We start from the raw sequence: 14,756 nt of genomic DNA, 5'->3' as shown, positions 1-14,756 counted from the left end.
GGGTGATACCTCCATCACACACTTGTCAATGATCTCACCTACATCCAGATTTCACACACTGAAGGAGGTGCTACAAGCTATGCTAGGCCACAAAAACACACACACAAGCACATGCTGCTGCTGCTGCTGCAGCCGCTTCACCGTTTCCACTGGGGTTTCTTTTTTTTTCAAGCCAAAGAGCTTTTTAACAACACATGCTAACGCTCATAAAAATACCATTAAGAAGCAGCAGACAGCTTTGGCTCACTAATGACTTTAGCATACTGTACGACACACACTCTTATTAATTCAATATGCATATTTGTTTACAGCATCCAACGATGGAAAACAAGGATAAAGTAAGGATTTTTATTTTACTGGTGGACTGAAGCAGAGCTTTTTCTCTCTCTTGTTGGCTAAAAGAAAGGGACTGACTGATGGCCGACTCGGGATCAGAGCCACAAGGGACAAGAGTAGTACTGTTCAAACACAGCTCTTTCCTGTTTTCACACCAAAGAAGAATGGGAGAATGCAGATGGAGAAAAGAGAGAGAGAGAGAGAGAGAGAGAGAGAGAAATGTCTAAGAAATAAGTGCTTTGCTTTTTAAAATCAGCTCTTCACAAAGTTTTTCGGGGAATGAATGTGAAAAGAAAATGTGTAAAGACAGGCAGACAGGGACGGGAATGGGAATGGAAAAGAGGTGGCGACAACCTGTAAAGACAAAAACATTTAACTGGAAACAATGGGACAGAGGACGGGGTGGTGGAGATAGTGGGTAATAAACAGAGACAGACAGAACAAACAGAACAGATAAAGACAGATCTGCTCCGCTGCTACACAACCAGGCTGCACAGCTCCAGCTCCAAACCCCAAAGAAAACATGCAGTCAGCAAACAGGACAGAATGAGAGAGTGGAAAATACCATAGAGGGGAAAATAGAGGCAGGCTCTTACAGAATAGACACCCGATCACAGTAAAAAAAAAAACGCTGATTGAAGGACCTTAAACTTCCATTCAAGCATCTGAGTGTTTCGGGACTCTTACCTGAGAATTTGTCCCCCTCCATAACCAGATCACTCCCTCCACAGCCACATGTAGTGTCTGCTCTTTGACTCCACTCTCTTTCTCCCCCTCTCTCTCTCTCTCTCCCTGTCTTTTTTTGGACTTCCCTTTCTCTCTCCCTCCCTCCCTCCCTCTGTTCCTCTTCCTCCTCTTCTTACTCTCTCTTTCCTTTCGGGCTCTCTGTTCTCCCTCCCTCCCTCTCCCCAGTTTGATTCCTTCAGTGTGTCTTGCTAATGAATTCAGAATTACGACATCGCCATGTGCTTATCATATGTTGCGTTCACAGCTCTCTCTCTCTCTCTCTCTTTCTTACCCTCTCTTTCCTCTGATGAGACCAAAAGACTGAAGCAGCATTGTGTCATGAAAATAGAAACCATTAGCTCCGCCATGTGACATGGACAGGCTCCTTACAGACTAAAATAACCCGCTGGACTTGTAAACTCTTCCGCTAGCTTACTTATAAAGTTCCTTGTGTGTGTGTGTGTGTTTGTGTGTGTGTGTGTGTGTGTGTGTGTGTGTGTGTGTGTGTGTGTGTGTGTGTGTGTGTGTGCATGTGGCCTTGATTCATTTCAACAGCAATCTTGTCAGGCTGGATTGAAAGACATTCCCTGAACCACGTCTAGACTTCCTCATGATGATGAATCCGATACGGCTCTGCCTTTGTAAATGTGTGGAGGGATGATAGCCTGTTGAAATAATACTGACATGCAAAAACAATACAGGGTGGAAGCTAGAAGGGGGGGGGGCTCTATCAAAACACCCAGAAATGTTTTCAAGGGTTAACACAGGAGAGGCAGAATATTTGAGACGGAGTAGTGAGTGTCTGTGTGTGTTATGAAGATTAGAGAAGCCCCAGCCCTCGCTCTGCTCGGTGTGTAGACCCATCTCAGGAAACTCAGATGACCTCTGACCTTTGGCACTTCCCTCACTGCACCGGAGGGGGGTCAAAGGTCACATGGCAAGCGTCTGAGCTCTGATAGAGAGATCAAACACACCCAGACATGTCAGTCTGACATCTTGTGCAACACACAAGCGCTCCAGAGTGTTTTGCACGGTGACCTGTGTTGTTGTAGGGCTGCACAAGTAATCAAATATTAATCGCAATCACGATCTGGGATTCCCACAATTAAATGAAAATGATTAACTGCGATATTGACGCTTAAAGTTTCAGTAGGCGGTAGATTTTTGGTATCATTGGGCAAAAATTCTATAATAATCTTTCAGCATATTGTAATTCAAGTGTTCTGAGAGAAAACTAGACTTCTGCTCTTCCTCATGGCTCTGTTTTCAGACTTTAAAATATCTCATTGAGAGAGCATTCCTATTGGCTGTGCTCCGGTCATGTGACCAGAACTTGGCGTTCCTTCAACAGATTTTACAATGGCGGCGGCGTCACAAACGTTCTCATTTTCCAGCTAAACCGTGCGCTACAAGATGATTCTGAAAACATCTGAGGAGAGAAATGGGCATTAATGTAACATAATATTGATTCATATTTGATCAGCGCTGCCTAGTTTAACCGTTTGGTCGGAGTTTGCGAGTGATTGACAGCCGGCTCTCATAGACGGCAGCTGGACAGCAGACCTCAGATCAGCTCTTACTGCTTGTTTTCCTCCGGTCTGTGAAATCTTGCAGCTGCCGTTAGGAGCACCGGAGGACACAGAGGAACATGATTTTTTTACAAAAATATTTTTTTTTAATCATATTTGCTCCAAGCTCACCAACTTCAGCTTTAAATGAACATGATTGACTGCAATATTGACGCTTAAAATGCATACTTCGCTTATAGAAAACTCTGCTGCATATCAAATCATGCGCTTCCTAAATTAACAGCAGCCAGCCAGATCACGCACAGCGTCTCCTCTCGAAGCTTCGATGATGATTTTTAGTAATAAAAATACGCGAGTTACTCAAGGAATCGTTGTAGCCCTACCTCTAAATCATTTGTGCGGGCCCTCTCAGCACAAACCGCGATGTTTTGAGGCTGATGTCTCCGTGCAAAAACAAAACCCAATGAATAACCTACCTCCCCGACGAACGAATATCCGAAGAGTTGAATATTTGGGTCCAGCCCTAGAAAGCAGTATTCTATATTTTGTCCCTAAAATCAATTAGTAATTGTAATAAATAAATCGTGATCTCAATATTGAGCAAAATAATCGTGGTTATCATTTTGGACATAATCATGCAGCCCTACTGTGTTATACAATGTGTTTGTGTATTCATGTTTGCCTTCAGTGTCTCTTGTCAAATGTGCATGAATTATTTCATGAAAGCCAGCTGGCTAATTTTGATGGGTGATGAAATGAGGAAAATGTGCGCCTTGGCGGCCCCAAATGGCCAAAACATGCAACTCTGATGCCATAAGTAAAGAGCACACAGTTGACATACCTATAGTAGCAGGAGGTGTGTATGGCGAGCCATTTTGAGGTAAAGCCATGAAAATATTCTAAATATAGCGTACACTTAGACTGATAAAATACGTTTTTCTGCTGCTACCGTCCACAGCCGCTCTACCCCGCTGTTATATCGCTCTCTTCAAAGCCACCAGACTCCATTCACAAAAACAGTTATTCTACTTTGCAGATCACAGGAGTACATTAACCCCCCTTCAAAACATCCGACTTTGACTCAGCTTGTGCTAGTGCTCACATTATTCATAACCTTATTGATTAGCTTCGATTAACTTACTTTGGTAACCTGCTAACATCACTGCATTTTGCATCGGCAGAGTGGGCGTAACGAACAGCTCGATGGATGCTGTTAGAATCATTTTGATATCATTTCAAAAATTTCGCTAGTTGTGTGTCCAATACAGCAGGATCTGCTGACTGCCAGATGGGAATTAACTACACACAGATCCACAATAGGGACAGTGTTGGATAGACCTGTGTGTGTGTGTGTTTGTGTGTGTCATGGGTTGAGGTTACAGTACAGTATCCTCCCAAACACCCGCCTGCCGAATCGTAAATCTGCCCTGTTGGCAGATGTTTTGTGCGGGGCATGTCCCTCCAAATGCACACACACACGCCCTGTGGCGACTGCATCAACGCCAGGGAGGTCTGCTGACAAGCAGGGCCTTATCCTCACCCTCAAGCACTTCCCAAAAATCTGTACGTGTGTATATCCGCTTATGCATATCTGCGTCCGTGTATGTGTGTGTGTCTCTGTCTGTCGGCATACTTCTGTGTGTGTGTGTGTGTGTGAATCTGCTCACGTCTTGCCTGTCTGTCACCCTGGTTCACAGAGCAGCTCAGAAACTCAACAACATATATATACTGTAGGTATTTTGGCAGATCCTGAGCCCTCTGACAACGTGAGTGGGTGCCTGCCTGAAAAGGACACACCCAAATTCGCCTGTTTTGGGTCAAATTTATTTCACAGCTGTTCTATAGTCTAGACTGGGTCGTAGGAAGTACTCGTGCTCAAATCTAACAATCAAATTCCTCTTGTGTCCTCAGAACATTTATGACGTTGCTGTCCTCATTTGCTCTCAAAACCTCTTCTTGTTTGGTGCCTGTGTAACATAGTTGAAAAGGTTCAGGTTAAATCCCCCTAAATGGGACAACTGTGCCACCTGCTGTTGTAGATTTGTACCTGCATTGAGCATGGATGTATTAAGAGAACTGGATACAGCGTTGGAGGCGGGGCCCCGTTCATTTCTATGGAAGTTGCTCAGTGGTGCATGAAGCCATAATGGCTCGACTTCCAAGTGGAAAAGTACCCGGATCTTCCGGCGATCTTCCGCATCCATTGGGCCCATGGAGCAGGCGCAGTAGCGTCCGCTCAGTCACATGGATCGGTCTGAGCCGTCACGCTGTCGTCACGGCTTGCTAACTCCGCCTCCGTCTCATTCCCATGAACGGAGGAAGGAAAATAACTCTGGATTCGGCCTTTAGTGCGTTTTACAACTTTTAGAAACTAATGATTTAAATAAGGGATATTCAAGTGCTCACACTGGGAAGTTGATTCACCTCAAAAAAAGTAATCCGCTGAGTTACAGACATCTCTTTCCCAAGTCTATGGGAAAAAGCCCAATGGCATCACGTGACAGACACCGAAGTTGTAGTACCGCCGTTTGCCCACTACGAAAGTTGTCATCAACAACCGGCACTCTTCCTGAGGGCCTGGCATTGAGTAGGAATAGCAAAGGATTATGGGTAATCCTCAAAGCAATGGAGGATTTGGCACTAGGTCAAATACACATAAAATTTGAGCTGGCTATTTTGGTTGGTTATTATTTGTCTTAGATTAAATTCGCCATATTTTTGTTAAGTTAACCATTATTTCTTATGTATTCTATTGCCAATAAAAATCCCTCCAGTATAGCAAGCTAGCATTAAAGGGTAACAGTGAGATCCCTTCTGTGGACAGAATTCCTTCATTTGTTATCAGGAGGCTTTTATTCTGAAATATTTACAGGACAGTGTTGTAGAAAATGCAGTGACTTGCACGGCTCCATGAATGAATAAAGTACGGGTTTTTTTAATTGTAGATTATTACTATTATTTACAAATGTGCACACGCTTTTTAATCTTTTTCTGTCTAAAATAAATATAAATGACATTTATAATTAAATTAAATGGCCGTTATGAAAGGCAAACTCTATGTAGAAAGAAAGGGCTGACAGCAGCAGCTGCAGAAGCACTGCCGAAAATACCGAGGTTACCCTTTATCGTGATGCTTTCTCTCCAGACAGAGCATGCGCTGTTTGTCCACAAGAGAGAGATGACCATTCTCCTCTATTGTCATTTGTCATAAATGCAGATGTGGAATAAAGCTGCTGTTACCACAAGTCTGAACAGCAGGAGATTAATTTTGACAGGAGACACCTCACAGAGGTCACACTGTTTTTTTTTTTGTATTTAATGACCTCCAGATACTCAGTAAGTATACGCAGAAACCCACACAACCACCACCATGCACTGTCAGAACGCGTCTGCTGTCTCAGCGCCTGTCAGCTGCGAGCAGATCACAAATGGTGCCAGCATCCCATCTCACAAGTGATTGTCAACCGCAAATTGGAGATACATTTGTGCTTGTCCTATAGTCCTCCTGCATGCTCATGCATTATGGTTAGATGTGTCAAAATGAGCACAAAAGGAAATGATCTCATGTTGCAAGCCACAGCGAGCATGCTGCAAATTCAGGCCACTGAACGACACTTGGTCCCTCGTATACAGTCCACAGTCAGTGTGTGCAAACCTAGTGTGTGTGTGTGTGTGTGCTTTAGTTCCCCTCCTCTCTATGTGCTGATGCTGCAGAAGGCGATGCTCTTCCCACTGGTAGAAGATGCCTCAGTGGTGAACCACAGCCACAGCTTCATCCTGCATGCCAATACTGTGCATGAGCTACATGCATACACACAAACACTTGCATGTGAATGCACAAACACTAAAGTGCACAAATGACACAATCTAATTGTTTTAACGCACGTTTTGAAGTTGCACATTAAAAACCCTGAAGGGAAACATCAGAAAATACAGAAAAAGATGATTTTAGAAAGTCTTGCATAAATATTATCATTGAATAAAACAGAAATGTTGCACCAGCAGCCCAAAAAGAAGAGAAATACGCGACACAGTTGGTGTAGACAGCGGCGAAAAAATCTTAAAAACAAAAAGAAGCAAATAAGTATTGCAAAGAAATCTCAGGATATATATTATGTGCAATACTGACTTAATTGTACAATAATTTGTGCAACAATTCAACTGTGCAATACTCTTGCATTAATACTGCATTTATACTGTACATTTAGTGCTGCACGATTTTGAATAGATATCTAATTGCGATTATTTTCATATGATGTGCAGGCCAGGACGTCTCTGCAGCATCACAATATTTAATTTTAAATGGTATTTTGACACACATTTTGCCTTTAACAAATATATTTTAATATTAATTAATATTAATTAATTAATTAATATTAATATTAATTAATATTATAATAATATATATATATTTATTAACACATTTAATAGATTAATTAATCTCAGCATTTGCATTTACTTTACTGTGGTTACATTATTGTATAGTGTTTGATGCACATATTTGTACATATTTCTTATATTTCTCATTTCTTATTTAAATTATTTATTTATATTACTCTACATATATTGTGTTATACATTACTTTATGCTTATATATAAGAGCAACTGTAACGTCCCAATTCCCCCCCAAGGGATGTATAAAGTATTTCTGATTCTGATTCTGCCAGAGTGACAGAAGAGCTACTGCTGCTCTTTTAATTTTGTCGACAGAAACACAAACTCATTTTCCAAATTTTCCAAAAATATTTTTTGATGGCTTTTGGAGAGTATTATTTAAAATGTCCTCTGTAAATAAGAAAGAAACACACATTTCTGCACACACAGACTAAGCACACACATATATACAGACATGGCACAGTCACTCAGACGTCAGCATTGTGCACCAAATACACAAATCTGTTCTTTGTAGGACACTGTGCCATCGCTCTGTCTCTCTTTATCCCCGCGTCTGTGATCTGCTGTGAACCTGCTATCAGCTGTTATCTGTACAGGAATCAGTACCTGATCTGCCCTCAGTGTTGCAACATCTCTCTGCTGAGGGTCAGTGACATCGACTTACGCAACGCTTTACAGGAATACTGAGTGATGAAAGGGAAGATAGTAAAGGCAGCGTATGACCAAATCTGGATGGATGACGGATCCGTGTCCATGTATCCGTCAGACTATGGATGCACTGAATGTATGTTTGTACACATGTGCTGAATGAGGGGATGAATGGACAGATGTATGTACGGAAGTGACAGCGGTGCAGTCTACTTACTGGGACTGGTGATGCCAGATCCCTCTCTTTCTGTTCTCCTCGTCCGAGCGCTGGCTGATCTCGCTGTAAATGGGGACAACGACAGAAGGACAGATTAGGAACATGTCCTGGAAAGTCAAGAGAAACCGTACAGATGTGCCATTACACATTATGGACAAGAGGATCAGCATTAGGAAAGATCACATGCTCTGATACATAATATCTGATAAACACGTTTAGAAATATTAAGACTTACAGAGGACCAGACTTAGTTTGCTTTTTTGATTGTCCCATAAATGACCTTTTCGCTAACGCTCTGAACTAAACAATGCAACAAAATATGCATCAGCAGCACCAAGTGGAAAACAGTGACTTCACATTTTCCTTGAGGCCAATTAATCTACTACAGTTGTCCTGTGGAAAAACAAAGTCAGACGATATTTAGAAAAGATTGCTATTATTATTCTTTGACCGCCGAGAAACTGACATGCGGTTACTGACGGACAGCCAGACACGTTTTCTCAATTTCATCTGTGGTGTGATTGTATTTTTATAACTGTGGAAATAACTCGTGTCATAACTTGCATGTGGGACAAAATGCATGAAATAGGACACTGATACAACTGCATGGCACAGTGTGACAACTCTTCAACTATAGAAATCCTGATGGAGAACCTTTAAAAGAATAGCTCGGTGTTTTGAAGTGGGGTTGTATGAGGTACTTATCCACAGTCAGTGTGTTACGTACAGTAGATGACGGTCGGCACGCCCTCAGTTTGAAGAAACAGAGGTGGGTAAAATATGTTTTGCTGTCGGCCCCGTCCACACTTCATCGCTTTGCTTCTGTTTCTCCAAACTGGGGGCACACCGACCGTCATCTACTGGTGGTAATACTCTGAATATGGATAAGTACCTCATACAACCCCAATTCAAAACACCCAAACTATCCCTTTAAATATCATGATGAGACTTCCGCAGATGGTTATCATCATGTTAAGCACCTGACTAATGATCAGAGACACTATCTTTGAATAATAGAGTAGGCCAATAGGCTATAACAAATTTGTCAAAGGCTAGAGACAAAGCATTATTAAACACCAGCAGGTGAGTTAGCATAATAAGCAGTGCTAATCACAAAAGGGATAATAAAAGGGTAGAACTATCAGGGAAAAATGCTGTAAACAAGACGAGGTTATCTTCTAGATTTTGGAGTGACAATTGCAGGAAACAACTGAGGATAAGAAGCAGACAGATATGTCACTATGATGTCACTATGATGACCTCAGGTACCTGATACCGTCGTAGTTACACATGAGCGTTCTCATTGTCCAGTACGTTTAGTTTAGTTTGTTTTTTTCGAAAACCGCATCCTCATTCATGCTCATCAAACAGCTCAGAGCGCCGATAGCCAGGTCCGACATGACGCTGGCTGGTTTCGGGTTCAGAGGAATGTCTCTTCCTCTTGGCTGGCGGTCCGCTCCCTGACACCGGAGGAATGCTGCCGGTTAATCTCTCATTGATCGGCTCTGGTGTGTGTGTTCAGTTCTGCTGAATCACCAGCCCTTCCATAAGGCAGCCGACTAGACTGTTGTCAGGCTATTAAATAGGCGATATCAGTCGCTACACATATACAGTATATAGACCGTAGTAATTATGACAGGAGCAGAAGCGGAAGTCAGGTGCTGTACAGGGTTTTCACCCAGGAGTTTGCCTCACGTGTGAAACCAACAATGTGTAGTTGTCTTTGTGTTTGTAGATATTTTAACACAATGTTTTTCTCTAAACTTAAATATGTGTTTTTTGCCTAAACCTAAAGAAGTTGTAGTTTCGTTGCCTAAACCTAAAGAAGTTGTAGTTTTCCTGCCTAAACCTAAAGAAGTTGTAGTTTTATTGCCTCAACCAAAAGAAAGTTGTAGTTTTATTGTCTAAACATAAAGAAGTTGTAGTTTTGTTGCCTAAACCAGACTGTTTTTTTTGCCTAAACCTAAAGATGTTGTAGTTTTGTTGCCTGAACCTGACTTTTTTTTTGTCTAAACCTAGAGAAGTCTTTTTGTTTGTGTTCAAAACGTGACGTTTCATTCAGTTTTACATGTTAGAACATGTTGCTTTTAAGTTTCACTTCTACTTTTACAACGTAGTAGGCGTAGTAGGCCCCTAATGACCCACATCTATGGTGCTCATAGCGACTGATAACGCCTATCTAATGCCCTGATAACAGTCGAATCGGGTGCATAAGGGGAGGATGAGCCAAACAGGGACACAGCTGTTGTATGTTCAGATGGGTGATTCAGCTCCATTAGATTGGTTTCCATCTCTGTGTTTCAGACTGAAATATCTTTGCAGTTACTGGATGGTTTGCCACAAAACTTTGTACAGATATTCATAGTCCACACACAACAAACCCTCATGGCGTTAGTCATCCCCTTACTTCTCCTCTAGCGCCACCATGAGGTTCACATTTATAGTTTCCTGGAACAGGTGATGGCACGATAACAAGACGCTGCCTCTCTCTCTTAGATCAACCACACACTCATTCTTTTCTTTCCTCCCATCCTCTGTTCCTCTCCGTCTGCATCAACCCAGTCAGTGCTGTTTAATGAGGTGAGTTCATCCGGTGGCTGGTGAGTCAGTCGTCCCATCCTGTTTCTGACTTCTTAGAAATACTTCCTATACCGCAAATCAGCGTGTGTGACGTGACATTCATTTTCTGACAATAACGCCAGCAAACATGGTGGTTTTCCGTCCTGTGTTGTCACTGGTTTCAACACAAAGGCAGCTGGTCGGAGGGAAAGGGAGTGAACGTGCCACTGTGTGACTGGAAGATGTGAGTAAAGCTCCTGTGATGTGTGTGAGTGTGAGAGAGAGAGAGAGAGAGAGAGAGAGAGAGAGAGAGAGAGATTGAGCTTGCTCACTCTTGGAGAGAGGGAAGCAAATTAAATAAACTACTGTAGGAGATGATTTGCTTCCTTCTGTGTCTGCTTTTCTGCAGAAACTCCTGCAGTATTTCGTCATGCATGTGGCTTTCAGGGTACCTTACACATGCACGCACATACATGAATGAAAATTGTTATGCGCAAATAAATATGCACATTGACAAGTGCTTTACTATTAGCCTATTATGTATTTCAGGAACCTAAATACACAGAAACATATACATTTATTCAGCAAAAAACAATGGCACTAAATCTAAAGACACAAAAACAGAGATCAGACAGTACCCTACTATTTCTGCCACTACCAGCCACACAAGACAGACAATATATGTAGCAGGTGAAACCAAACTAACCCAACAAACGTGACGTCAGGAAGACGTTTAGATCAGGTCTGTATAACGTCCGTCAGTCCAGACACACTTTTGTTTTTCATCTGGTGGACTAGCAGGTTGGGTTCAATATTTGAATGTCTGGTTCGGGGCCTTTTTGGACAACTCAGGTTGACATCAATAGTTGAACGTTAAAAAGACGTTTAAAAAAAGAGGACGCAAAAACTTTTATTCTGGCTCCTCAGTGGACATCTTTTGGACGTCAACAGAGACGTTAAATTGACGTCTTTTGGACGTGTCTTCGCTTAGAGGGAATCAAGCCCATAATTTAATACGCTGCATCTTGATTGTGATAAATATGAGGCTTGTCGGATGGTCAAAAAGCATCAGAAACCCCCCCCCCACTACTACTTTCCGACTTCCGAACTGGGGGGGGACTGTGTCCGACAATTTTTGTAACCTTCCGAAACAGACAATCTGACATTCACACCCACTTTACACCATGATTTGCCAGCTGGAACAATTATAAACACATTTGACGACGCGTTGTACGAACTACAGCAAATGACCTGTAGCCCTAAATATACATCCATCCGTCCATTATCTGTAACCGCTTATCCTATTCAGGGTGGCGGGGGGGCTGGAGCCGATCCCAGCTGACATCGGGTGAAGGCGGGGTAAACCCTGGACAGGTCACCAGACTATCACAGGGCTGACACATAGAGACAGACAAAAAAGAAAGTAGCAGCAAACACGTCTCCGGGTGCCCGGTCGTGGTAAGATCAGAAGAAACAAAGAAACATCAGCGACGCTGATGATGGCTTATAGCTGAAAACGCATTTGTTTTTTTTTCCCATAATAAACTAAGAAGGACCCTTTATCTGTGAGTGACGGTGATTTGTTTTGTTCTGACATAGAGAGACAACCATTCACACTCACATTCACACCTACGGGACATTTAGAGTCAGCCATTAACCTGCATGTCTTTGGACTGTGGGAGGAAGCCGGAGAAAACCCACGCTAACGCGGGGAGAACATGCCGGGTTTGAACCTGCGACCCTCTAGCTGTGAGGCTAACCGCTGCACCACTGTGCCGCCCCCACTAAATGTACATAAATGATGAAAATGACAAATCAATTTGGTGACACGTTTGCCGTAACACCTTTATTACTCTGATACCTGCAACAATCCTATTTGTTCCAATTAATCAACCTGCTGTTCCAGGTTAGACTGAAGAGTCGTGGTAATGAAGTTACACATTTAATGAATCAAAACATAAAATAATCTTGCATTAGCTCATTTCTACCTCCCCCGGTACAACAACAGCCTGTGCAGGAGGGTAGTGAATAAAGTTGTCAGAGGAGACTGGATGCTTTGATAAGTGGAGATACTCATTATTTTCTGTGCAGCATCAAATTAAGCAAAGCACCTTGTCGTAGCACTGAAACAGAAAACATGTCTCCATGTCTGAAAATGTCTGACCTCCTGCAAAACAGGTTAAGATCAATATTCAACCAGAGACTGCAGAGTTCTGTCCGACAACCTCTGAATAAGACTTTTTCTGTGTGTGGAGTATCATAAAATGTCTTTAGGTAGCTTGACTCCAAATTTAAGCTTTAATATAAACTGTTTTACAATACGAATTAATCTAAAATTGACGTAAAAGTCAGAAACACAGCTGCTTCTGGCGTCGATTCAGAGAGGAAGTATTGACTCATTTTTTGTTTTTAGACTTTAAATCACTAACTGGGCGTTCAGACTGTCAAACGGTGCACTAGTCAAAGACTCCCCCAGACCCCCACCCCCTTATTTTTTTTCCTGCTTTAAGTGCAAATCATTAATCTGCCATGAGCCATGTGATAACACCATCGCTCTGTTATGCGAGTGTGTTCATATCTACGTGTGTTTTGGAGCTTTTTTTAAGTGTACCGAAACGTGACGGAACAAATAAGAGCCAGCCAAGTCTTTCAAGCCTCGCAGCCAAAAAGCATGCCTGTACCTATTTACTCTTCTAGCTGCGAATACAGCTTGAGAGAGGCCAGGTGAACACACACACACACACACACACACACACATACACACACACCCTTACTACACAAAGTGCTTTGAACGAACCAAAGTTTAACATTTGCGACAAAGTAATATGCCGCTGAAGCCGTAACGATAAGATGATATTTGGCATTGAAGTGGGCAAAGTCCTAAAGCGAGCAAATATGTATTAACCAATCGCGGTGAGCTTCTACAAACTAAAGGAGTGACACCTGAAAAGTTAAACTGTATGTTGGCACAAAGGTGTGTGTGTGTGTGTGTGTGTGTGTGTGTGTGTGTGTGTGTGTGTTATACTCACCTGCTCAGTCTTGTCTGGGGCCACAAACACAGCACATATCACAGCTTGAACATGTTTCATAAAAATCTCCTGACACTAAGATCCATGTCTTTTTTTCCCCCCTCAAGGGGATTTGTAATCTTCTGAGGTCATATTTGCCTTATGACACAACAGAGGTCATTACGCACACATGACACATGAGAAGAATGAAACCAGTGTTTATGTTAATGGAAAAAAACGTACTTTGAACAGTGCTGCAAGTCATATTGTCGACCGGAGTAAATGCATTGCCGCCTGTGTGTATTTACTATAGGCCTCAACTGATTGATGTCAATTGCGCTGCTTAGTGGTTGTGTGTGTGCAACATGACCGGTCAAGTGCACGGCTATGCCTGGACAAACACGTCAACTGATTAGTTATTGGTCTCAGATGACTAGCAGCGGTAAACAGAGGGCAGAGGGTGCAGCACTTTACTTGAAACACACACATACATGAGTGAAGGCGTGCAAACAGATACACATACACCAGGGGTGGAGGAGTGATTTACAAAACATGCATGATAATGCATGCTCTCGTCTCTTTCACACACAACTACCTGAGATTTGTGTGTTTGCAGAAGGAGGCCCCGCCGTGTCTTATTTGAGTAGGAGGTGAAGGATCTCCTTTCTTTCTTTCTTTCTTTCTTTCCTTCCTGGCCTCTTTGACTTCCTCCTCTCCCTTTAGGGCTATAGGTGGGGGTTTGATTAAAACATTAATCAACTGTGTGGCAGACTTTGTTGAAGTGTATCCACAACATTGTTTTCTTTTAAACTTATTTAATAACTAGAGACCATCATGCGATGGGGATCACACCAGCCGTGACCCCTTCCACACTTCCTACCCCCGCTATACTTCCAGCACCCCTTACTCAGACCACACCCATATTCAAACTTGGCCTTCATTTTGATCACAACTACACACCTGTAAAGTTGACTGTACCTTATACGGTTGTGACACTATCGCGGTCACAAAGTCTGTCCACAGACAGACAGAAGTATAAACACCTGACAAACTTAAGTACTCAAAACCGCCTCTGTGGTATAGATCCTGCTACAGTAGATTTTGCCACGATGACTCACACACACAGAATTACAAGGTGATAAAAACTGCTGTCATTTCATTCTGCCCGCGGTTCTGAAGCTACTATCACTAAACCAGCCGATTCGACTGTTGTTAGGCTATTAAATAGACGCTATCAGTCACTATAAGCACCATAGATGTGGGTCAGTAGGGACCTACTGCACCCACTAGTACGTTTTATAATCTATTCACATGGTAGATCATCGAAAGAAGGTATAA

At 42.5% G+C, this 14,756-nt stretch overlaps 1 protein-coding gene across 4 annotated transcripts in view; it reads right to left on the bottom strand.

Moving 5' to 3' along the window:
• The window catches only part of LOC141781253 (septin-9-like), a 154,509-nt gene that overhangs the window by 131,763 nt on the left and 7,990 nt on the right, over positions 1–14,756 (bottom strand). For 2 of the 4 annotated variants that reach the window (XM_074656855.1, XM_074656859.1), the window contains exon 2: positions 7,852–7,914. In XM_074656855.1, coding sequence (XP_074512956.1) covers positions 7,852–7,914 — 63 coding nt within the window. Of the gene's footprint in view, positions 1–1,023; positions 1,180–7,851; positions 7,915–14,756 lie in introns of those variants that run through there. The other 2 variants (XM_074656858.1, XM_074656856.1) reach the window with 2 other exon arrangements.

This window comes from Sebastes fasciatus, chromosome 13, assembly GCF_043250625.1.
Source record: "Sebastes fasciatus isolate fSebFas1 chromosome 13, fSebFas1.pri, whole genome shotgun sequence".
In the NCBI taxonomy this organism is placed as follows: Eukaryota; Metazoa; Chordata; class Actinopteri; order Perciformes; family Sebastidae; genus Sebastes; species Sebastes fasciatus.
Note: the sequence above shows the minus strand (reverse complement) of the source record. Positions and strands in the feature narration are given on the sequence as shown.